This window comes from Myotis lucifugus, unplaced genomic scaffold (assembly GCF_000147115.1).
Source record: "Myotis lucifugus unplaced genomic scaffold, Myoluc2.0 scaffold_355, whole genome shotgun sequence".
Classification (NCBI taxonomy): domain Eukaryota; kingdom Metazoa; phylum Chordata; class Mammalia; order Chiroptera; family Vespertilionidae; genus Myotis; species Myotis lucifugus.
In genome coordinates this window covers 788291-812654 of record NW_005871403.1, presented here as the reverse complement: position 1 = coordinate 812654, position 24364 = coordinate 788291, and the positions used below count along the sequence as shown (strand labels likewise).

General features: G+C 38.6%; 1 protein-coding gene across 3 annotated transcripts in view; it reads right to left on the bottom strand.

The window, feature by feature from the left end:
- Positions 1–24364, bottom strand: part of AKAP10 (A-kinase anchoring protein 10) — an 88798-nt gene that overhangs the window by 54287 nt on the left and 10147 nt on the right. For 2 of the 3 annotated variants that reach the window (XR_002832276.1, XM_006101394.3), the window contains exons 2-4: positions 17018–17065; positions 14920–15102; positions 10496–11053 (exon numbers count right to left, since the gene is read on the bottom strand). Coding sequence is in view for 2 of the 3 variants with exons in the window: in XM_006101394.3 (XP_006101456.1) it covers positions 10496–11053; positions 14920–15102; positions 17018–17065 (789 nt within the window). In the remaining variant the exon portion in view is untranslated. Of the gene's footprint in view, positions 1–10495; positions 11054–14919; positions 15103–17017; positions 17066–19824; positions 19961–24364 lie in introns of all 3 variants that reach the window. The other variant, XM_023764853.1, reaches the window with a different exon arrangement.

Below are 24364 nucleotides of genomic sequence, written 5' to 3'. Positions count from 1 at the left end.
CAAGATACTACAGAATTTCATTAAAATTTTAAGACAAAGCTGGGATAATGTAGTTTTAGGGCACATAAAGTAACAAATTTAAATATGAACAGTTACAGTACAAAAGATAAAAGTTTTACATATTTTTAAAAAGAAGTTCTTTGGACTATAAACTTCATGCAATGGTCAAAAATTTTCCTGAATGTCCAATCTGTGAAATTTCATTTATTTTTGCATCCTTGGTATCTGGTATTATGTAATAGGTGCTTAATAAATATTTGTTGAAAGAATAAACTTACCAAAAATATCTATTGAAAGATTAAATTTACCTCATATTACCACATTTTTTCTATTTTAAATTATTAGCAACAGCATCTTTTTAAAAATGTTTAATCATTGAATTATTTATTTATTTATATTTCAGAGAGGAAGGGAGAGGAGAGATAGAAACATCAATGAGAGAGAATCAAGTTTAATCATTTTTAATAAAGAATAGAAAATCTCTTTTTAAAAAAATATATTTTTATTGATTTCAGAGAGGAAGGGAGAGAGAGATAGAAACATCAATGATGAGAGAGAATCATTGATCGGCTGCTTCCTGCATGCCCCCTACTGGGGATCGAGCCCACAACCCAGGCATGTGCCCCTGACTGGAACCGAACATAGGCCGATGCTCTATTCACTGAGACAAACCAGTTATGGCTAATTATTGATTTTTACAGACAGATAAAACATTGATTTGTTGGTCCAATTAGTTATGTATTCATTGGTTGATTCTTGTATGTGCCCAGACCAAGTTTTGATCCCACAACCTTGGTGTATCAGGACAGTGCTTTCACTAACTGAGCTACCTGGCCAGGGCCTATTAGCAGCATCTTTATGAAAACAAAAACAAAACAAAACAAAAAAAACCTGAGGTCAGGAATTTTTTTGTAGTTAGACGGAAGATGTCTTATGATAAAGACAACTTAAAGTAGAGAAGATAACTAAGGAAATGAAGCTCCAGCACAAGGAGCATGCAAGCGTATTTCTAACGACCATACATTAGTCAGCCAACTAAGTGGCTATTAAGGAGAATGTGTATTAGCAAAATACAAAATCAATACACTTCTGAAAAGTCAACTCAGCTCAGAAGAAATTATTTTGTTAACCCCTCCTACTATGAACGAATATTCTAAAACGTAGCATCTATTTAAAAAAAAACATATCCTTGGGTGAGAATTTTTTTAAAAATCATGAAATTGAGAACAGAAAAACAGAACATGTCAAGTCAAAAGCTAATTCTCAAAAGTACAAATAAATCCCTATACATACTTACAAAGAAAAAAAAAGACAAAATTACCAACATCAGAAATGAAAGAGGGCCTGGCTGGTGTGGGTCAGTGGTTAAGCATCAATTCATGAACCAAGAGGACAAGGTTTGATTCCCGGTCAGGGCAGATGCCCAAATTGTTACCTGCCACTCCCACTCATCCTGGCCCCACTGTGCCTGCCATGGGCCCACGCCCAATCAGTCCAAATCGGGAGAGGCTCGCGCTGCTGCAGCAGCGCTCGCCAGCCATGAGCCCTGCATCTGGCGCCCTCCCAAGGGGAGTGGCCTGCGGGATCAGGCTGAAACTGGCTCTCTGACATCCCCCGAGGGGTCCTGGATTGCAAGAGGGTGCAGGCCAGGCTGAGGGACCCCACTGATGCACGATCGGGCCAGGAAGGGGCCATGGGAGGGCTTCAGGGTGTGTCTGGCCCATCTCACTCGATCCCCGATCAGCCAGACCCCAGTAGTAAGCTAACCAACCAGTCGAAGCATCTGCCCCCTGGTGGTCAGTGCACATCATAGCGACTGGTTGACCAGTTGACTGTCTGCCCTCTGGTGGTCACAGCGAGCGGTTGAACAGCCTTAGCATATCATTAGCATATTACATGTTGATTGGTTGTTCGTTTGTTCTGCCATTCGGTCTATTTGCATATTACCCTTTATTATATAGGATATGGATTACCTATGGACACAGACAATAGTGTGACGAAGGCCTGGGGCGGAGTGGGAACCGGGTGGGGGGGTAACGGGGGAAAAAGGGGGAGCACCACTAATAATCTCAACAATAAAGATTTAAAAAATAAATAAAAATAAACAAATTGATGCTACAGGAATACCAAAAAAAGAGAGAGAGAGAAGTGAAAGGGATATCGCTATAAACTCATCATTAAACAGATGTAATGGTAGTAATTACATACCCATATATTCAAGAATTTGATGAAATAAAATCCACAAACTACTAACATTCACTCAAGAAAAAAAACACATAATCTGATCAGTCTTATTTCTACTAAAAACACACACACACACTGAATTCATAGTTTAAAACATTATTAAAAACAAAATTTCAGACCCTTGCAAACTCTACCAAACATTTAACAGCAATTCTACACAATCTCTTTTGGAAAACAACAGAGGTGGGAAACTTCCCAACTCATTTCATGGGGCCAGCATCATAGTGATACCAAAACCAGCCAAAGGCAGTATAAGAAAACTACAGACTCTCGAAGGAGGGAGGCCAAGATGGTGGAATAGGTTAACACAGTACTCACTGCCTGCCACAACAACATCAAAATTACAACTAAAGCACAGAATTACCATCATTCAGAAACACCTGAAATCTGGCTGAATAGAAGCCCTACAACTAGAGAATTAAAGAAGCCACCTTGAGACTGGTAGGAGGGGTGGAGGTGTGGAACAGGCTGGTCCTACATCCACATGTAGTGTTTTTATAATCGTGGGGGATATCTTGGCCTTAGAGGCTCCGGTGAGGAACTAGGGGTCACAGTTCCACACCATACCCCTTAGCTCAGGATATCAGTACCGGGAAGAGAAGTCCCTGTAACTTTGGGCTGTAAAAACCAACAGGGATGTTGGCTGAGAACTACAGTCTGCTGGAGTCCCAGGCAGTTACTCTTATAGGGCCAGTGCACAGATTTATTTGGACTCACTCCCTCTGAGCTCCAGCGTTGGGGCAGCAGTTTGAAAGGATTCAGGGACATACATGGAGGAACAAAATCATATGGCATCTAACCAATATCTTGGGGGCACATAAGAGTGCTGGCAGAGGTCCCTGTTCCCCATCACAGAGCCCACAGGCAAATGCCATATTTGAGTATCCATCAACCTGGCCCACAGTTTGTCCCATCCTGGTGAGTCCATGAGACCCTGCCCCATCTAATTTGCAGCCCCACCCAAGCTGTTTGCAGTACCTTTTGCATATAAATGGCTTGTCCTTACTCAGGGTTCAAATCTCCCAAACAAGCAGCAGCTGGCCTCAGTGTGCCCCATGCCTCTTGTTAAATGATCCCAGGCCCAGCACTAGCAGCAGCCTGTTTTATTTCACAGCTTGGCCTCTCCTGGACAGCTACAAGCCCAGCATAAGTAGCAGCCATCAGCTGGTCGCTCTGTAGCTCCTGCCTGGTAGTCCCAGGCAGGGCACAGGCTGTAGCTGACTTTGCATCTCCCAGTAGGACCCAGAGCCAGTGCACCCAGTGGTCAGCTTCAGACCATGCCAGATTGCAACCCTACCACATCCACTAGTGACACACTCAAGAGGCAGACTTGTTGAGCACCAAAGCCCCAATGAGGCAAGTCCTGCTTCACAGCGGCATCTCCTGCACCTCAGCTCTTCCTTTTTACTCACAGCTGGTCCAAGCAGACGATTGGCCGGGAGGTCAATCCCTCCCAGTGACACCAACAGCAATCAAGGCTCAACTATAACTACAATAAAACAGTGCACACAGCCCACATAGGTGCACACCTAGAATGCCCAGCTCAGGTGACTGGGGAAGCTGAGCCACTGGATCCTAAAGGACACCTAATACTCAAGGCGACTCTACCAATTCCAGGAGACACAACAACTCTACCTAATACATAGAAACAAACAGGGAAACATCCAAAATGTGGAGACAAAGAAACATGTCACAAATGAAAGAACAGTAGGAATCTCCAGAAAAGGAAGCGAAATGGAAGCGAGCAAACTACCAGATACAGAGTTCAAAACAGTGGTTATGAGGATGTGCAAGGAATTTAATGAGCACTTCAAGAAACTTAGTGAGAATATCAAAGACATAAAAAAGGACCAGTTAGTAATGAAGGACACACTAACTGAAATGAAGAGTAATTTACAGGGGATCAATAGTAGAATAGAGCATTCCGAGAATCAAATCAGCGATTTGGAACAAGAGGAAGCAAAAAACATCCAATCAGAAGAGCAAAAAGAAAAAAGAAAAAAGAAACCAAAAATATGAAGATAGTGTAAGGAGTCTCTGGGACAACTTCAAGCATACCAACATTCACATTAGGGGGTTACCGGAAAGAGAAGAGAGGGAGCAAGAAATTGAAAACCTATTTGAAAAAGCAATGACAGAAAACTCTCCTTACCCAATGAAAGAAATAGACATACAAGTACAGGGAGCCCTGAACAAAAGCGGCCCAGCCCACACCAAGACACATGGTAATTAAAATGCCAAGGGTGCCATAGCTGGTTTGGCTCAGTGAATAGAGCGTCGGCCTGCGGACTGAAGGGTCCCAGGTTCAATTCCGGTCAAGGGCATGTATCTCAGTTGCAGGCTCCTCCCCAGCCCAGGCCCTGGTTAGAGCATGTGCAGGAGGCAACCAATAGGTGTGTTTCTCTCACAATGATATGTCTCTGTCTCTCTCTCTTCCATTCTCTCTAAAAACCAATGAAAAAATATCCTTGGTTGAGGATTAAAAAAAAAAAAAATGCCAAGGGTTAAAGACAAAGAGAATCTTAAAAGCAGCAAGAGAAAAGCAATTACCTACCTACAAGGGAGCGCCCATATGACTGTCAGCTGATTTCTCCAACAGGCCAGAAGGGAGTGGCAAGAAATATTCAAAGTGATGAAAAGCAAGGAGTTACAACCAAGATCACTCTACTCAGCAAAGCTACCATTTAGAATTGAAGGTCAAATAAAAAGCTTCACAGATAAGAAAAAGCTAAAGGAGTTCATCATCACCAAACTTTAATATTTACATGAAATATTAAAGGGTCTTCTTTAAGAAGAAGGAAAAAAAAGATGAAAAATATGAATAATATAATGGCAATGAATATATATCTATCAACAACTGAATCAAAAGAAACGAACAAGGAATGTAATGAACAAAATAAACTGATAAATAAAACAGAGCCAGAGTCATAAAAACATGGTATACCAGTGGTTCTCAACCTTCTGGCCCTTTAAATACAGTTCCTCATGTTGTGACCCCCAACCATAAAATTATTTTCGTTGCTACTTCATAACTGTAATGTTGCTACTGTTATGAATCGTAATGTAAATATCTGATATGCAGGATGGTCTTAGGCGACCCCTGTGAAAGGGTCGTTCGACCGCCAAAGGGGTCGCGACCCACAGGTTGAGAACCGCTGGTATAAACTAATGATCTTAGAGGGAAGGGGGAGAGGTATGGAAAGGGATTAACCACTCTTGCCATATTTTGGGATAAAGAACTCTTATGAATACATACATTACCCATGGACACAGACAATAAATAGGGTGGTGAACACCTGGAGTGGGGCAGAATCTGGGTGGAGGGGGGGAACATGGGATGGGGAGAGACATCTGTAATATTTTCAACAATAAAGAGTTTAAAAAGCCCACCAATTACAGTCCAATATGCATCATGAGCCTATAAATAAAAATGCTTAGGAAAACAAATCCAGCAACATAAAGAAAATAATATACTACAAGCAAATGAGTCTTACCGTGAGAATGGAAGGTTATTCAATATTTAAAAAATAATAAATCAAGGTTATATTAACAGACAAAAAAATATTACATGGTCATATAAAATGATACAGCAAAAACATTTGACATAATTCAACACCATTCATGATTCAACAACTCTCAGTAAAGCACTAAGGTAAAAGAATTTCTTCAACCTGATAAAAGGCATTTTCAAAACCCCATAGCTAATCTCATTTTTAATAGTGACTGTGTTCTCTCACCACTCCTAATCAACATGGTAGAGGAAGTCCCAGCTAGTGCAATAAGGCAAGAAAAAAGAAAAAGAAGTTTGAAGAGGAAGAAAAAACAATGTCTCTATTCACACATAATGTGAATGTCTATGTAGAAAATCCTAAGAAATCTACCAAAAAGCCCATAAAAGTAGTGAGTTTAGTAGGTCACAGAATAGAGGATCAACATATAAAAGTCAATCCTATTTCTATAAACTAGGACTGAAAAAATTAGAAACATTTTTAAAAAATACCACTCACAATAGCACCAAAAAAGAAATACTAGACATTAACTCTAACAAAACATGTAAAGAATCTTTATGCTGAAAGTATAAAATGCTGATGAAAGAAATCAAAGACCTAAATAAATGAAGAAGCACACCATATCTATGGATTATAACATTCAATACAGTTAAGGTGTAAATTCTCCCCAAACTGACTTATTATTTAAATGCAACTCCAATAAAAATTCCAGCAGGGTTTCTCATAGATACAGATGAGATTATTCTAAAATTTATATGAAAATAAAAGAAACGAGAACAAAATAGTTGGAAGACTCATACTACCCAAATTTAAGACTTACTATAAAGCTACAGTGTTGTATCGGTGAAGAAATAAACACATAAACACATAAAGCAATAAACAAACAAACAAACAAACAAACAAACACATAAAGCAATGGAACAGAACAGAATCCAGAAATAGACCTAACTAATATGGCCAAAGCAGAGGCAATTAATTCAATGTAGTAAAAATAGTCCTTTCAATTAATTATGTTGGAACAATCAGGTATCCACATGTAAAAATAAAACAAAAGACTTGATCTAGCCTTCACATCTTACATAATAATCACATATCTAAATGTAAAGTATAAAATACAGTAATACTTTCATAAGAAAACATAGGAAAAAATCTTCATGACCTTTGGTTAGGCAAAAAGAGCTCCTAGATATGACACCAAAAGCAAAATATATAAAAGAGAGGTAGATAAAGTGGACTTATCAAAAGGTTGTTTTGCTTTGTGAAAGACACTGTTAAATGAATGAAACGTCAAGCTATAAACTAGGAGAAAGCATTTGCAAATCAAGGTATTATATCCAGTACATACAGAGAACGTTCAAAATTCAATAATAATAAAACAAGCAATACAACAAAATATGGCAAAGATCTGAATAATTCACCAAAGAGGATAGATAGATGGCAAATATGTACATGATTCACTATCATTCATTAGCCATTAGAGAAATGCACAGGAAAAGCAAAATGAGATATCACTACACATCTGTTAGAATGGCTTTAAAAAATCTAAATAAACAAAAAGCCAATTATACCAAGTGCTGACAAGGAAACAAGAAATAGAACTATCATATATTGCTGATAGGAATGCAAAATGCTACAGCCATTCTACAAAACAGTCTGGCAGTTTCTTAGATAATCAAATACACGCTTATCACATAATCCAGCGCCCCTATGAAGAATCTGCCCTAGAGAAATAAAACTTTGTTCACACAAAAGCCTGTAAACAAATGTTTATAACAGCTTTATTCATAATCATCAACAACTGGAATAACATACAAGTAAATGGATAGTATAGCCATACAGTGGAATACTACTTAGCAACAGAAAGCAATGAACTATTGATATAAGCAACATGGATGACCTTCAGAGCTATTATGCTGAGTAAAAGAAACCAGGCTCAAAACTATGGAATATAGCCTGGCTGGTGAGGCTCAGTGGTTGGAGGGTCATGGGTGTAATTCCTGGTTGGAGGGTCATGGGTGTAATTCCTGGTTAAGGGCATGTACCTGGGATGCAGGTTCGAACCCTGGTCCCAGTTGGGGCATGTGTGGGAGGCAACCAACCGATATCTCTCACATAAATCAATCAATCAATCTCTCTCTCTCTCTCTCTCTCCTCCCCCTCCTACTTTCTCTAAAAACCAATGGAAAAAATATCCTTGCATGAGAATTAACAAACAAACAAAAAAGCTACATACTATACAAATTCACTTATCTGGCACCCGGGAAAAGGCAAAACTAGAGATATGGACAATGGAAGGTTGCAAGTGTTGGGATACAGAGGATTTAACTACAAAGGTCTTCCTGCTTGTGGTGACAGTTACAGGGATCTATGCAGGTGTCAAAATTCATACAAGTATACATCAAAAAAGTCAATTTACTGCACATAAATTTTAAAAATAATGAAAGAGAAAACAAATACTTTAAAAATAACCCCACTACTATTTCTATTTTTTATTAAAATTAAGTACCATCCAATGAGAGTTTTAAAAAATAATACAGTATATTTTAATGTAAGAAACGGATGTTGGACTTCCATTTGCAGAAATGGGCCAGATTATGTGTTCAAAGAAACTCCCATAATGCTTTTTAACCCTTTGCACTCCGCTGTCCCCTCTCAGGGGACATCGGAATTCTAGCATATCACTCGGATGTCCCCTCTCAGGGGACATTGCAGTTTATTAGTGATTACGGGGAATTGAGTTATTTCAACGCAACTTTTTGAGACATGCATGTTTCCCTGAAGTTTTATCTTGAAATGGCACAAGAAATTAAATCAAAATATCGTAAAATTACTAAGATATATACAAGAAATGTCAGCGGGTTTTGTGTCGAATTAAACAATAAACTACATATTCCCGATGTGGGACAAAGAAAACAGGACTGCATTGTGTGTTCTAACAGGAAAACACCTGGTGGCAGGCGTCAAACCACTTATTACTGTCAAACATGCACTAATCAGCCTGCAATGCATATTGGGGAGTGTTACAAAACTTATCATACTGTACAAAATTATAAACAATAAAATATTGTTTTTTTTGCAAATATACATTCCTCGATGTCACCCAATTCATATAAGTCCAATATCATTATAATACGTTACTTGGTTCCAAAATTATACTAAATAATACGAGGGTCTGTAAATGCACGTTTCTGCCGCAAAGTAGCGTCGAGTAGCTGGTAGCCAATGTCCAGAATGGTTCGGAGTGCAAAGGGTTAAAAAGTGTGCCAGAGCTTGTGGTAAAGGACGGGAAACGAGAGGCAGAAGCAAGAACAGCAGCTCCTGTGTCTGAACCCTCTGGGGCTGGTAATCTTCTAGATTCAGAACTAGGGTGTGGGGGCATTTACAGAGGTAATGTACTGTATTTATATATACCGTTACCATAATCCCAGCAGCATGTGGGACAATACCCCAGAATAAAACACATTCATATTTCTGCAATAAGTTCATAACAGTTCGGGTCAAGTTTTGTTCAGTTTAAAATAACTTGTGGCAGTCAACGCTTTCTGTATTTCTGAATTGCAGGTAAGGAATTGTGGACCTGTAGAAGCTAGTGGCAAATCAAGATGGGTAAAAGTGCAAGACCCGGAGGGCATTCCCCTGAGAAAAGCCACCAATTTCAAGAGACTTAGAGCTTGCACTTTCAAAGACAGTTGCCCCAGGACCCAAAAAGGGTAGAAGATTAAACCAAAACAATGCCTAAGCAGTACCTGGGAAATCTGTACCTTCCCCAGAATTTTGCTGTGAACATTAAACTGCTCTAAAAAAATAAGCAAATGAGAAAAAAACAGAAAGAAAATCACCTAGCCCAGTGGTCAGCAAACTCATTAGTCAACAGAGCCAAATATCAACAGTACGATGATTGAAATTTCTTTTGAGAGCCAAATTTCTTAAACTTAAACTATATAGGTAGGTACATTGTTATTAACTTAATGAGGGTACTCCTAAGGCTTAGGAAGAGCCACACTCAAGGGGCCAAAGAGCCGCATGTGGCTCGCGAGCCGCAGTTTGCCAACCACGGACCTAGCTAGCCCTTTTGAGAAACAAAGAACACGTAGGATAAAAAACACAAAGGCTGTCGAATTAGATTTCCAGAAGGTGATAATGGAAAAATAAGAGTGTATAATTTCCAAATAGAGAATAAAAAAAAAGAAAGGATGCTGCTGTGAAATGCCTGGGCTATAATTCTAGCTTCCCACTTACTATAAAACCTAGGGCAAGTTACTTAACCTTTCTAAGCCGTGGTTTTCTCATGCAAAACAGAATAATAAAGCCTACCTCACAGAGGTGTCCTGACTACTAAATGAGAACACAATAACTGTCATTTACTACCAATTAAAATATAAATTTATTTGCAAAGTACAGTAAAAGTGTAATAAAATTAAGACAGACAGGATGGACTAAACCTATCTGGACAATGCTTTGATTTAAAAAATCTATGGAAGGATAAGTAGGATGGTACTTGACCTTTCTTCATTTGTTAATTCTGCTAACATTCTTCTTCGAGAATCCAATCACTATATCTATCACTGTTCCTTTTTTTACACTGATCCTACTCCAGGACACTCTCCAAATCTTTCCAAATTTAAAAGTAAATATGGGAGAAAAAATAAGTCTGATCCTTTTATTCTCCATCTCAAGTTCCACTTTGTACACTGATTTAAAAAAAAAAAGGAAAAAGAGAAAGATGGAAATCACACACTTACTTTTCATTAGTTTTCCTGATAATTCCTTTAGTGGAGAAGAAAGACTATTTCTACTGGCTACTGTAAGTCTGGGGGAGGATTCTTGGGTTTCCATGGAAAGTTGATGAGCTTCTCTTCTGGCCATTTCAAGATGGAGAGAATGGGCACTGTCACATTCCTCCGAAAGGAGCAAGCGATTCTGGGTGTTGCTAGTTCTATTATTCAGGTCACTTTCTTCTGATTGGGTCACAAGCAATTGGGCTGAGCTAGAATCCTCTAATCTCTTGTCAAGAGACTCGGTTACAAAAGGTGCTGCAGTTTCTTGCTTTTTAGATGGAGAGACAGGCTCAGCCAATGAGCTCTGCTTCACTGTGCTCAGACTGTATGCTCTTATTCGGGACCAAGTTGTAGAGTGAAAACTTTCAGCTTCTAACCAAAATTTAACCAAATGTTCCATTCTCCGAAGTTCCATGAATTGAATGAAATAAGGGAGGACAATAGTGTCATGCAAGACTTGTTCAAGAGTCTTTGAAAGACTTGATTTGGCCTCTTGAACCTGGTAGTCCAGACAAGACCTGCCTAAAAAAAGCAAAAGAATTAGCAGTTCAGTAATAAATAGTTTAAGACTGACCTATTAGGCAACTTTAGCATTAAAGTCCTTAAATAAAGTTTACTTCCTAGCTATTTAAATGGATAAATAACTAGAAATACTATGGTTTTGGTTTCTAAACAAGCAAAGAAACTACTGTCCAAAACTTACTTAAATTATTAAAAAGCTCTTTGTTACTCAAATAATCCTCATCTTTTTAAATGGAAATTCAGACTGTTATTGGTGAAAGTGGGGAATCCCCTTTCCCAGTGGATACTAGGGAGTCGGGTTTTTACAATATCTCAAGAAAAAGAATTATTGCCCTAGCTGGTTTGGCTCAATGGATAGAGCGTTGTTGGCCTGTGGACTAAAGGGTCCCAGGTTCAATTCCGGTCAAAGGCACATGCTCAGGTTGTGGCTCGATCCCCAGTAGGAGGTGTGCAGGAGACAGCCTATCAATGATTCTCTCTCATCCTTGATGTTTCTTTCTCTCTCTTCCTCTCCTTTCCTCTCTGAAATAAATAAAAATATATATATATATTTTTTTTAAAAAAGTATTATCTGAGACTCCCACAGGAAAATGAATGATTTTTATTTGTGTGGAATTATCTCTGGATTTCCAAAGTCCCATTTCCCTTAATCCAATCCTGGAAGATGTGCTGCTGGGGATTCAGCAGAGCTGGGAGCAAAGTCAGCATCCAAAGCTCCCATTCCATGGGGTGCTGAGTCGTTCAGCATCAGGCTAGCTGCAGTCCATTAGCCCACTGTGTGTGGTCCACATAGCCGTGAGCCATGTGGGCGAGTGAGGGGAGTCAAGAGAGCATGCTCTGCAACAAGAGTTCCAAGAGTCCCCAAAACACAAGCCAGCAAGAGCGCAGAGAGCAAACTCCTTTGTTTATTAGGAGATTAAATATCTCAAGTCTTCTTGAGCTTGCAGTGGCTACGCTTACTCTTGCCAATGACCTCTTCCCAGGTTTGACTGACAAACAAGTACCTTCCCTATGTCACCCAGACTTTACTGGGTATGCGTCTATTCTTCCTCCGACTAGTCCAGCCGTGGGCAAACTACGGCCCTCGGGCAGGATCCAGCCCGTTTGAAATGAATAAAACCAAAAAAAAAAAAAGACCGTACCCTTTTATGTAATGATGTTTACTTTGAATTTATATTAGTTCACACAAACACTCCATCCATGCTTTTGTTCCGGCCCTCCGGTCCAGTTTAAGAACCCATTGTGGCCCTCGAGTCAAAACGTTTGCCCACCCCTGGTAGTCCCTTCCCCCAGAGATCTGTGGCAAAGCACACAAATGGCGTGCCTGAACTATTTGGCCTCCCCACTGCTCCTTTCCAGTTATTAGTAACTAGGTTTACTACAACGATTAAGACCATGTAAATTCTTTTCTTAAAATCTTATGGCCTGGCCGGTGTGGCTCAGTGGTTGAGCATCGACATATGAACCGGGAGGTCACGGTTCGATTCCCTGTCAGGGCACATGCCCGGGTTGCAGGCTTGGTCCCCAGTGTGAGGCATGCAGGAGGCAGCCAATGAATGATTCTCTCTCATCATTGATGTTTCTATTTCTCTTTCCCACTTCCTTCCTACCTAAAATAAAAAAATATACATAAAAAAAAAATCTTATGGTACTAGTCCCAAAGAAAGAAAAAAGGCTAATAATTTAAAAAAAAATATTCAACCTCATTAAAAATTCCAGAAAAGCAAATTAATACAAGATAACCTTTTTAGCTTGTCAAACTGGAAGATATTTTTTCAAAAAATAATAGCCCGGCTGGTGTGGCTCAATAGTTAAGCATCGACCTATGAATCAGTAGGTCTCGGTTCGATTCCCGCCTGATTCAGGTTGCAGGTACAATCCCTAGTGGGGGGAATGCAGGAGGCTGCTGATCAGTGATTATCTCTCATCATCAATGTCTCTCCCTCCCTCCCTGAAATCAATAAAAAAAATTTGAAAAAAAAATAATAACAAGCACTATCAAGAATGGAACAGGAAACACTCTCACCACTGATAATGAGAGGTTTTTTGAGGAGCATTCAGTAACAGATAACAAACCTTAAGCAATCTGCATGATTCTCAATTCAAAAACTTCACTTCTAGGAACTTATCCTGGGGAACAATTGTGGTTGTGTAGATATAGCTAGAAAAGTGTTATGAACTCTCAATATTATTTAAAACAGAATAAAGAGTAGCTCTGGAATTTTATCTTAAAAAATAAAACCAAACTTAATAAAAACAAGTTTATTTTACATTTAACTAAATTTAAGTTGTGATTATAACCACAGCAATTAAAAAACAAAAAATCAAATCTTGGTGTGTTTTTTTAAATTTTCACAGGACGACATAAAGAGGTTTATTTTCATAAAATTAACTGATGGTTACGTCAATTTTTCAAAAGGGCTTTTCTTAATCCTTTGCTATTCAAATAATTTTCCTTTGAAGCATTTTACATGTCATCATCCTTACTATCTTATTGTCAATGTTAGCTAGTTCATCTTTGTAGACATCTGTTTCATGAACTTCAAGAAATCCTGATCCCCTGCAAGACTTACAATTTTTCTTAATTAAACTTTTAATTCTGCCGAAACCGGTTTGGCTCAGTGGATAGAGCGTCGGCCTGCGGACTGAAGGGTCCCAGGTTCGATTCCGGTCAGGGGCATGTACCTTGGTTGCGGGCACATCCCCAGTAGGAGATGTGCAGGAGGCAGCTGATCGATGTTTCTCTCTCATTGATGTTTCTAACTCTCTATCTCTCTCCCTTCATGAACTTCAAGAAATCCTGATCCCCTGCAAGACTTACAATTTTTCTTAATTAAACTTTTAATTCTGATATAGTAGATTCATGTGCAGTTATAAGAAATCTCCTGCATATCTTTTTTTTTTTTTTGCATGTGCAGAGGGTGGGGAGAGAAAGGAGTTATTTACACAACAGGGATCCTATTATACATACTGCTATGTAAGCTGCTTTTTCACTTTAACATATCAGACATTTCTCCATGTCTTTTTCAGACTTTAAATGGCTACACAGTATTCCAGAGTATGGGTATACCAAAATTTAACTATTTCTCTATCAGTGGGTATTTATATCTTGTTCCTAATTCTTTCCTATCACAAACAATACTGCAATGAATAGCCTTATTTATATACATATTTATGTATACACCTTTGTGCATACATGTGAGCATACTAAGGACTAAATTGTATACATTTTGATAAAAACTTCCAAATTATCTTTTAAAAAATCTTCACCAATTTTCACTTCCACTAAAAAGAAGTGGCTCTTTTTTGCATCTACATTAACAAATTGTCAAACTTTAAATATTTATTTACTTTAAAAAATTTACCTATTTTTTAAATATTTTTTTATTGATTTTTTACAGAGAGGAGGGGAGAGGAATAGAGAGTTAGAAACATCGATCAGCTGCCTCCTGCACACTCCCCACTGGGGATGTGCCCGCAACCAAGGTACATGCCCTTGACCAGAATTGAACCCAGGACCCTTGAGTCTGCAGGCTGACGCTCTATCCACTGAGCCAAACCGGTGAGAGCAAATTTACCTATTTTAATTTGCATTTCCCTGAGTATCAGTGAAATGAGGCATCTTTTTCACACAATTAAGCCAAATGTATTTCTTCTTCTGGACATGGCCAATTTTTCTATTGGGTGTCCTTTATATTTTGTATTTATAGGAACAAAACACAGTGCTTCCATTACACTTACAGCTGTTATTTTAATTTGTATACATTTTTTAATTATACAGTTCAGTATCCTTTGGCAGGAATTTCACACGCTATACTGAACTCCTTCCTCCTATTGTAAGTTAAGAAAAAGTGATTGTCACTTACCCAAGTCACCAAAATGAGCGGCCTCCATGTGGCTTGGCTGCTTCTTAAGTGTTGCCGTCCTGCTACTTGAAAAGGAGTCCATGTTGGCAGAAATGGCATTGATTGCAATATGACTTGGTCCTGCAGCCTCCAGCAAGGCATGATTTTTAGTGCTTTTTTGTGGGGAATATATAGGATTTGAGGCTATAATTTTTCAAAAAAATTGTTAAAAATTAAAATTTGATAGTTTCTTAAAATGATCTTAAAGGTTCTATTAAAGCCCTCTGTTTTCTCAAAAGAGGGCTTTGAAAGAACTTTAAAAATTAAGTGTTTTGCCCACCGGCATGGCTCAGTGGTTGACCATCCCAGGTCGATTCCCGGGTTGCAGGCTTAATCCCCAGTATACGCCCTACTGAGAATCAAGCCCACAACTGGGGCATGTGCCCTGACCAAGAATCGAACCATGACCTACTGGTTGATGGGTTGACATTCAACCACTGAGCAACACTGGCTGGGCAACACCACTTATTTTATTGAGCAGCCAACAGACAGGTGCTCTCTATCTTAGTAAATAGCTCCCAGACACAGAATCTGAGTAATACTTGGTAATAGTTCTTATGAAAGACAAAATACATAGTACTGTAATTTAATCTATTACTCCTTGAGACCTGTTTATAGAATAAAGCAGAGAAAAACATGAATGTCCATACCTGTTTCCAGGTATCTATATTTATCAATTATTCAACAAGAGTTGGGAGAATTATGCAATGAAGCTGTCTTCAAATTATTTTTTTAATTATGTCAGGAATGCTAAGCACAGATTATATACAGTCATAAATAGAATACAAGCATGGAACTTTTTTTAGCCTGGTACAGATGTAGAAGTTAGGTAGGCCAACCCTCTTAACCTACAAATGAAGAATCTGAAGGAAGTTACATGACTTCCAAAGTTATACTGTTAGTGTACAAGACTGATATGCCTGAGCCATCACGATCCCTCCTTCCTAGTACCATCAAATCTAGTCTTCACAAGCCTCTGCTTGCTAAGGGCTTTTAGCCTCTATCAATGCCAATCAAATTGGAGGGCAGTATGAACTAATGTGGAATTCAAATGGCTTTAAATCAGTGGTTCTCAACCTTCCTAATGCTGCGACCCTTTAATACAGTTCCTTATGTTGTGGTGACCCCCAATTTCATTGTTACAAATTGAACATAATTAAAGCATAGTGATTAATCACAAAAACAATATGTAATTATATATGTGTTTTCCGATGGTCCTAGGTGACCCCTGTGAAAGGGTCATTCGACCCCCACGACCCACAGGTTGAGAACCGCTGCTTTAAATGATCAGAAATAAGCAGGAAACCATCTTACAAATCTCTTAAGTTATAGTCTCTGGCAAAATGAACATACAGAGTTAATACTCAATGCCAGTCACACAACATATAAACATTTGAAAGAAAAATCTAAATAAGTAGCAACCCACAGATTTCATATAAATAACTTCTATTTATAAAATTAATATGTAATGGCTATGGAAATAATTTCCATTATAATTTTCCCATTATAATCTTTGTACATTGAAAGAATGAAATCAGTCAAAACTACAGCAGAGAGTATAAACTAAGAATGTCTTATAAATAGGGCTAATACACCGATTCAAATAAAGTTCTCAGAATAAATTTAAGGCCATTCATCCAAAGTAATGAAGTGAAAACTGTTACCATCCACACTGGTGGACAAACAGAAAACCAAGCCTGGCAAGTGGCAGTGCTTTCACTCAGCTAGCTGTCAGTTAAGAGTATTTTTCGATTTTTGCTGTTTTAAAATAAAATCAACTAATCACTTTTAGGGAACAATCAAATGTGTGATTAACAAGGAAGGCACTGATTCACTGTAATCACTAGAACAGCCAACAGATGCTTAGTGAAAACCTATTTATTATATGCTAGGTGTTGGGGAATATAAAAGTTAAACAGGGAAATAAGTAAATCACAAATAATTCTAAAAAAGGGAAGAAATGATGAATGGCAAATGAAGGGAGAGGATAACAGGATTGAAGAGCTCATAAATGCAAAGCACATCCTTTTTTAATACAATGGAATATTGCTGAACTCACCTTTAACTGTCTTGGCATCTGAAGTCTTATCTTGTTCTTTGCCTTTCACTAGAAGAAAAAGAGCTTCATGACCAACCTTTATAGTAAAAAAGATACATTCTAGACATTGTAAATATTAGATGAGCTTTATTCTAACAGATAAGTATTCAAAATTCTACATGGAGGGACTAACTGCCTGGGGGCAGGGGGCAGGGCATGCATGCATCAGGGGAGACTCTCTAAGGAAGTGACCTCTGGACAGCATTCAGTCAAGGACACCGAGTATGCTATGGAGAGACAATGTCAGAATACCTGCGCCCAAATTCTGACTCTGCTGCCTATTGGCCATGTGATCATGGAAAAGTACTTTACTCCTCTGGGTCTCAAGTTCATTGATTTCTGAAATTAGGTCAATACTAATAATACCTACCTTAGAGGGTTGTGGATGAAAAAAATACATACTTGTAAAGGGTTTAGAGGAGTAACTACCACACAGTAAATTTAGGGTGTTTGCTGATATTATTACTATGTACAACCCACTTCTAGATGCATGTTGAAGAAAGAGTTCTTTGGTTGTACATCATATCTTATTTATTGTGTATTTCCCCCCACAGCACCAAATACAAACATTCCAAACTTAAAAACACTTTAAACTTCTAATACTCAAGGTTTAACAATTTGTTTCTTAAAAAATTATACAATCTCTCCTGTATCATACAAAACGGTAGAAATTCTACTGCAGATACGCTACCAATATTTCTAAGAAAGGAAGGTGCATGGCAGCCTAGGCCAAGTGTGAACTCTTACAGATCTAACATAAGACTATTTTCAACCCTCCTTACTTTTCTTGTGTTTTTCCAACATTAAATTTTCTTTAACCTCATCATGAAAAGCCTATCAAAATAAATCCCAAAATGTACTCATCTCCCTAATTGTGCTCTTAAACATTAAAGGCTACTAGCAGGAAATAACTAGCTCTCATAGTATCTGATAAATCAATCCACAACAAATATTTGAGTGCCTATTATGTACCAAGTACTTGCCTGGCTCGGAGAAGATAGTCCTGCCTTTAAGAAGTCCACATGCAAGTATGTGGAGACAAACATGGACAAAAATAAGTTAAGATCATTTCAGGTACTGATCACTGCTGTCAGACAGAGAGGTGAAGAAGCTGCAGAAGAAAGTTCGAAGCTAGCCGAGGTTGGGTCATGAGGCTTAAGGAAAGAAGGCATTTCCATAACAGAAGTGCAAGGTGAAGCAGCCAGTGCTGATGTAGAAGCGGCAAGTTATCCAGAAGATCTAGCTCAGATGATTAATGAAGGTGGCTACACTAAACAACATATTTCACTGTAGACAAAACAGCCTTATATTGGAAGAAGATGCCATCTAGGACTTTCATGGCTAGAGAAAAGTCAACGCCTGGCTTCAAAGGACAGGTTGACTCTCTTGTTAGGGGTTAATGCAGCTAGTGACTAAGTTAAAGCCAATGCTCATTTTCCATTCCACAAATCCTAGGGCCCTTAAGAATTATGCTGATCTACTCTGACTGTGCTCTATACATGGAACAACATAGCCTGGATGATAGCACATCTGTTTATAACATGGTTTACTGACTATTTTAAACTCACTGTTGAGACCTACTGCTCAGAAGAAAATACTCGCTTTCAATATATTTCAGTAAACCCTCAATTTGTTGGACTTCAATTCAACGGACTTCAGACTTAATGGACAAAACTTCTGGTCCATATGTTATATGTGAAAATTAACACCCTGTTAATTTTAAAATGCTTTGAACTAAGATTTGCTTATAATTAAATCAACAGGTCATTTTTGTTATTAATTTACTGTTATTTTAAACAAATTTTAGCAAATAGGCCTTATGTTAGAAAAAACACTGTAGTAATTTCACTGCCATAAATAAGTATTACATATCTACAAGTATAATTTACATATTTAAATCCAAGGTCACAGATCTTAAACAATGTTCGGGAAATGATTAACACATGATCACCACGCATTGTGTGGTAATTGGTTCTGTTGTCCCATGTCATGACTTTCTGCAGCAGGTTTTTTGCTGTTGTTAAACCTCACCCTAGGATATTTTTTTTCCATTGATGTTTAGAGAGAGTGGGAGGGGGAGAGACGAGAGAGAAACAATCAATGTGAGAGAAACACATTGATTGGTTGCCTCATGCATATGCCCTGACTGGGCCAGGGATTGAACCTACAACCAAGGTACATGCCCTTGACAGGAATCAAACCTGTTACCCTTCAGTCGAAGGGCCAACGCTTTAACCACTGAACAAACCAGCTAGGCCTCTGCTGCAGTTTTAATGAGTGCTAGCCAAGGTTTGGATGTGTGCTAAGCCACACCCCAGCCATATGCATTTATTTACTCACAGTGACTACTGAGTGTAATATGTATAGAAAACTTTTCTGTGGAATTAAACTTTTCATACATACTTAATTACACAAACCTATCTACACAAGTAAAAACAGGTAAACTAATTTGTCAAATTTTTAACATATGCATTCAGAAAACCTACTTTATTATATAATAGACTTTTGGCTTTAATGGACACCCCCTCGCCTGAATTAGTCCATTGCATCAACATTTTATTGTACTGCTCACTGACAATGCACCTGGCCACCCAAGAGCTCTCATGGAAATGTACAATGAGATTAATGCTGTTTTCATTGACTACTAACACAATATTCACCCCATAGACCAAGGAGTAATTTCGACTTTCAAATGTATTTCTTATTAAAAAATATACTTTGTAAGGCTATAGCTGCCAAAGTAAATTGAAAATCTGGAAATAATTTACCATTCTAGATGCCATTAAGAACATTTGTGATTCATGAGAAGAGGTCAACATAGCAACTTAACAGGAGTTTGGAAGAAGGTGATTCCAGCCCTCATGGATGACTTTGAGGGGTTCAAGACTTCAGTGGAAGAAGTAACTGCACATGTGGTGGAAACAGCAAGAGAACAAAAATTATAAGTGGAGCCTGAAGATGTGATTGAATTGTCGCAATCTTAAGATAGATCTTTAACAGATCGGAGTTGCTTCTTATGAATGAGCAAAGAAAATGGTTTCTTGAGATGGAATCTACTCCTGGTGAAGATGTGAACATTTTTTAAATGACAACAAAGGATTCAGAACATTACATAAACTTGAAATAGTAGTATCACGGTTTGAGAGGACTGATTCCAATTTTGAAAGAAGTTCTATGGGGGTAAAATGCTATCAGACAGCATTGCATGCTACAGAGAAAGCATTCACAAAAGGAAGAGCCAATCAATGTGGCAAACGTCATTACTGTTGTACAGGCACCACCACCCTGATCAGTTATTAGCAGCTACCGTCAGAGGCAAGACCCTCCACTAGCTCAGATAATGGGTAGCATTTTTTAGCAATAAAGTATTTTTTAGTTAAGGTATGTACATTGTTTTTTAAACATAATGCTATTGCTTACATACTTCATAGACCAGTGGTTCTCAACCTTCTGGCCCTTTAAATACAGTTCCTCATGTTGTGACCCCCAACCATAAAATTATTTTCATTGCTACTTTATAACTGTAATGTTGCTACTGTTATGAATCGTAATGTAAATATCTGATATGCAAGATGGTCTTAGGCGACCCCTATGAAAGGGTCGTTCGACCGCAAAGGGGTCGCGACCCACAGGTTGAGAACCGCTGTCATAGACTATAAAGATAACTTTTATATGCACTGGGAAACCAAAATATTTGTGTGACTTACTTTGATATTTGCTTTACTGCAGTGGTCTGAGACCAAACCTACAATATCTCTGAGGTATGCTTATGTTCTTCTAGACATATCTTACACTTGCATTCATATAATAATTCAACATTTGTCTATATTGATGCAATTCTAGTTTTCATGTAGCTCTAGTTCATTTTAGCTGCTTAATTCCTTTAAATAAATATGCCTTTATTTACCCATTTTCCTGTTAAGTAACATTTAGATTTTAGTTTCTAATTTCCACAAACATTGATGTGATGAACATTTTATAGAGTACATGTCTTCCTATGTGTATATATAAGAATTTCTCTAGGATAAATCCCTAGTAATGGCACTGCTAGGTAACATATTATGTGCATTTTTTTTTTATTTTTACGAAAGTAGTGATATCAATTTACACTACCTCTGCACTTCATATTTATATCCTTGGTACTTTTAATTTTTGCCAACTTAATAGTTCCCAAATGGTATTTGATGGTGTTTTTAATTCATTTCCTTGATTTTCTTTGATGTAACATCCTCTTTTTTTTTTGAAGTATAATTAGCATTTAATAAGCTACACATTTGAAGTGTGTAGTTTGACATATGTTTACACTCACAAAACCATCACCACAATCAAAATAATGAACAGATTCATCACCTCAAAAAGTTTTCTCTCCTCCCTTTCCTTTCATCCATGTAAGCTATTGCTCTACTTTCTGTTACAATAGATTAGTTGCATAGGTATTTTAAAGTTCCCTGGGTAATTCCACTGTGCCGGCATGTTGAAACCACTACAAAGGGATTCAGGTTGAAGAAATGTTATGCTTGTTTCTTTACATTTTTTTTTAAATTAAATCGTTATTGTTCAGATTATATTTGTTCCTCTTCCCCCCCCCCCATAATTCCCCTCCTCCCAGTTCCCGCCCCACCCTCTGCCCTCACTCCCCACCCACTGTCCTCATCCATAGGTGCACGATTTTTGTCCAGTCTCTTCCCGCATCTCCCACTCCCCTCTCCCCCGCAAGAATAGTCAGTCCATTCCCTTTCTATGTCCCTGATTCATTATAATCACCAGTTCATTCTGTACATCAGATTATTTATTCACTTGATTCTTAGATTCACTTGTTGATAGATGCATGTTTGTTGTTCATAATTTGTATCTTTACCTTTTTCTTCTTCTTCCTCTTCTTAAAGGATACCTTTCAGCATTTCGTATAATACTGGTTTGGTGGTGATGAACTCCTTTAGCTTTTCCTTATCTGTGAAGCTCTTTATCTGACCTTCAATTCTGAATGATAGCTTTGCTGGATAAAGTAATCTTGGTTGTAGGTTCTTGGTATTCATCACTTTGAATATTTCTTGCCATTCCCTTCTGGCCTGCAAAGTTTCTGTTGAGAAATCAGCTGACAGTCGTATGAGTATTCCCTTGTAGGTAATTGAGTCTCTTTCTCTTGCTGCTTTTAAGATTCTCTCTTTGTCTTTTGCTCTTGGCATTTTAATTATGATGTGTCTTGGTGTGGTCCTCTTTGGATTCCTTTTGTTTGGGGTTCTCTGCGCTTCTTGGACCTGTAAGTCCATTTCTTTCACCAGGTGGGGGAAGTTTTCTGTCATTATTTCTTCAAATAGGTTTTCAATATCTTGCTCTCTCTCATCTTCTGGTACCCCTATAATTCTGATGTTGGTGCGTTTGAAACTGTCCCAGAGGCTCCTTACACTATCTTCGTATTTTCGGATTCTTTTTTCATTTTGCTTTTCCGGTTGGGTGTTTTTTGCTTCTTCACATTTCAAATCTTTGACTTGATTCTTGCGCTCCTCTGGTCTACTGTTGGGTGTCTGTATAATATTCTTTATTTCAGTCAGTGTATGCTTAATTTCTAGTTGGTTCTTTATCACAACATCGAGGGTCTCATTAGATTTCTTGAGGCTCTCATCAAGTTTATCGGCAGTTTCTAGCAAATTATTGAAAGCCTTCAAAAGTGCGTTTTTTAGCTCTATATCCTCCATTTCTGTCATGTTTTTTTGTCTCCGCATTTTTTATGCTTTCTTGGTGCACCCCCTTGTGGTCTTTGTGCGCAGTCTTGTTGTAGTTAAGCCTTAATTGTTGTCGGCAATACTAGGGGTGAATTGACCTCCAGGCTAACTGGCTATGAGAGTCAGCTGTGTCTGCAGTGGGAGAGCTTCTGTGCTGAATCTCTAGGGCGGTGCTAATATAGCCTTTGCCTGAGGCTATCCGGCAAATGCCTCTGTGCAGGGCTTGGGCGGGGCGGGATCTAGAGGGTGGGCGGAGCGAGCAGTTATGGCTGCTCTCAGTTCCGTCCCCAGCGGCTCTGCAACCGCTGCAAACCTCGGAGAGAAAGCTGCCTTCCCACTTCTCCCGTTTGAGTTTGGGTCCCTAGAGACTTGCCCAGATCTGGAGCTCAGAGTCTGAAACTCCCTCCCGATTGAAAACAACAACCGCGCCCTCCGCCGCCGGCCCGCTCCACATGCACTCCCCACCTTAGTATTTCACCTCCGCACTGCGCCTCCTCTGAGTCTCGGTATGGATTTCTCTTTCCTTCTAGTTGTAGAATCTCTCCTCAGCCAGCCTTCCTGTGGTTCTGGGTGATGTCCGTTCCGTCTTTTAGTTGTATTTTTGAAGTGGTTGTTCGAGGCAGCAAACTCCAGCGTTAACCTATGCCGCCATCTTGGTTCTTCTCTCGATGTAACATCCTTTTATGTTCATTGGCTATTCAGGTTTCCTCTTTTATGGACTGCTTATTCATGTTCTTTGTCTTTTATTATTTGTAGAAATTCTATACATATCCTGAATACGAATCTTTTGTTGTTTGCACTGCAAATGCCTTAGGTATATTTTATTGTATGAGTTTTTTTTATTTTAACATCAAATTTACTCATGTGGATTGTATTTTCCTGCCTTATTTTTTAAAATATCCTTTCCTGCCCCAAATCAGATTTTCCTCCTTCTATTTTCTTCTATATGATTTCAAGTTCTGCTTTTTCAAATTCTGGCTCTTATCTACTTGGTATTTATTTCTGTATATGAAGGATTGGCAAACTATAGCACATGGGCCAAATCCATCTCACTACCAGTTTTTTTTAAAAATATATATTTTTGTTGATGTCAGAGAGGGAAAGTGAGAGATAGAAACATCAATGAGAGAGAATCATTGATTGGCTGCCTCCTGCACGCCCCTACTGAGGATTGAGCACTCAACCCAGGCATGTGCCCTTGGCCAGAATCGAACCCAGGACCCTTCAGTCCACAGGCCAACACTCTATCCACCAAGCCAAACCGGCTAGGGTGCCACTACAAGTTTTTTTTTTTTTTAAATAATGTTTTATTTTAGCACAGCCATATCCATTTGTTTATATATATACACTCCTATGGCTACAAGGATAGACAGTGAGACAGAGACCATATGGCCTGCAAAGCCTAAAATATTTACTATCTGTCCTTTTACATAAAAAGTTTGTTGAACCCTGAATGTATATAATAAGAGATAGGGAATCTTATTCATTAATTCATTATTTATTTAATAGAGGCCCGGTGCATGAAATTTGTGCACTGGGTGCAAGGGGGTCCCCTCACCCCAGCTTGCACCCTCTCTAATCTGGG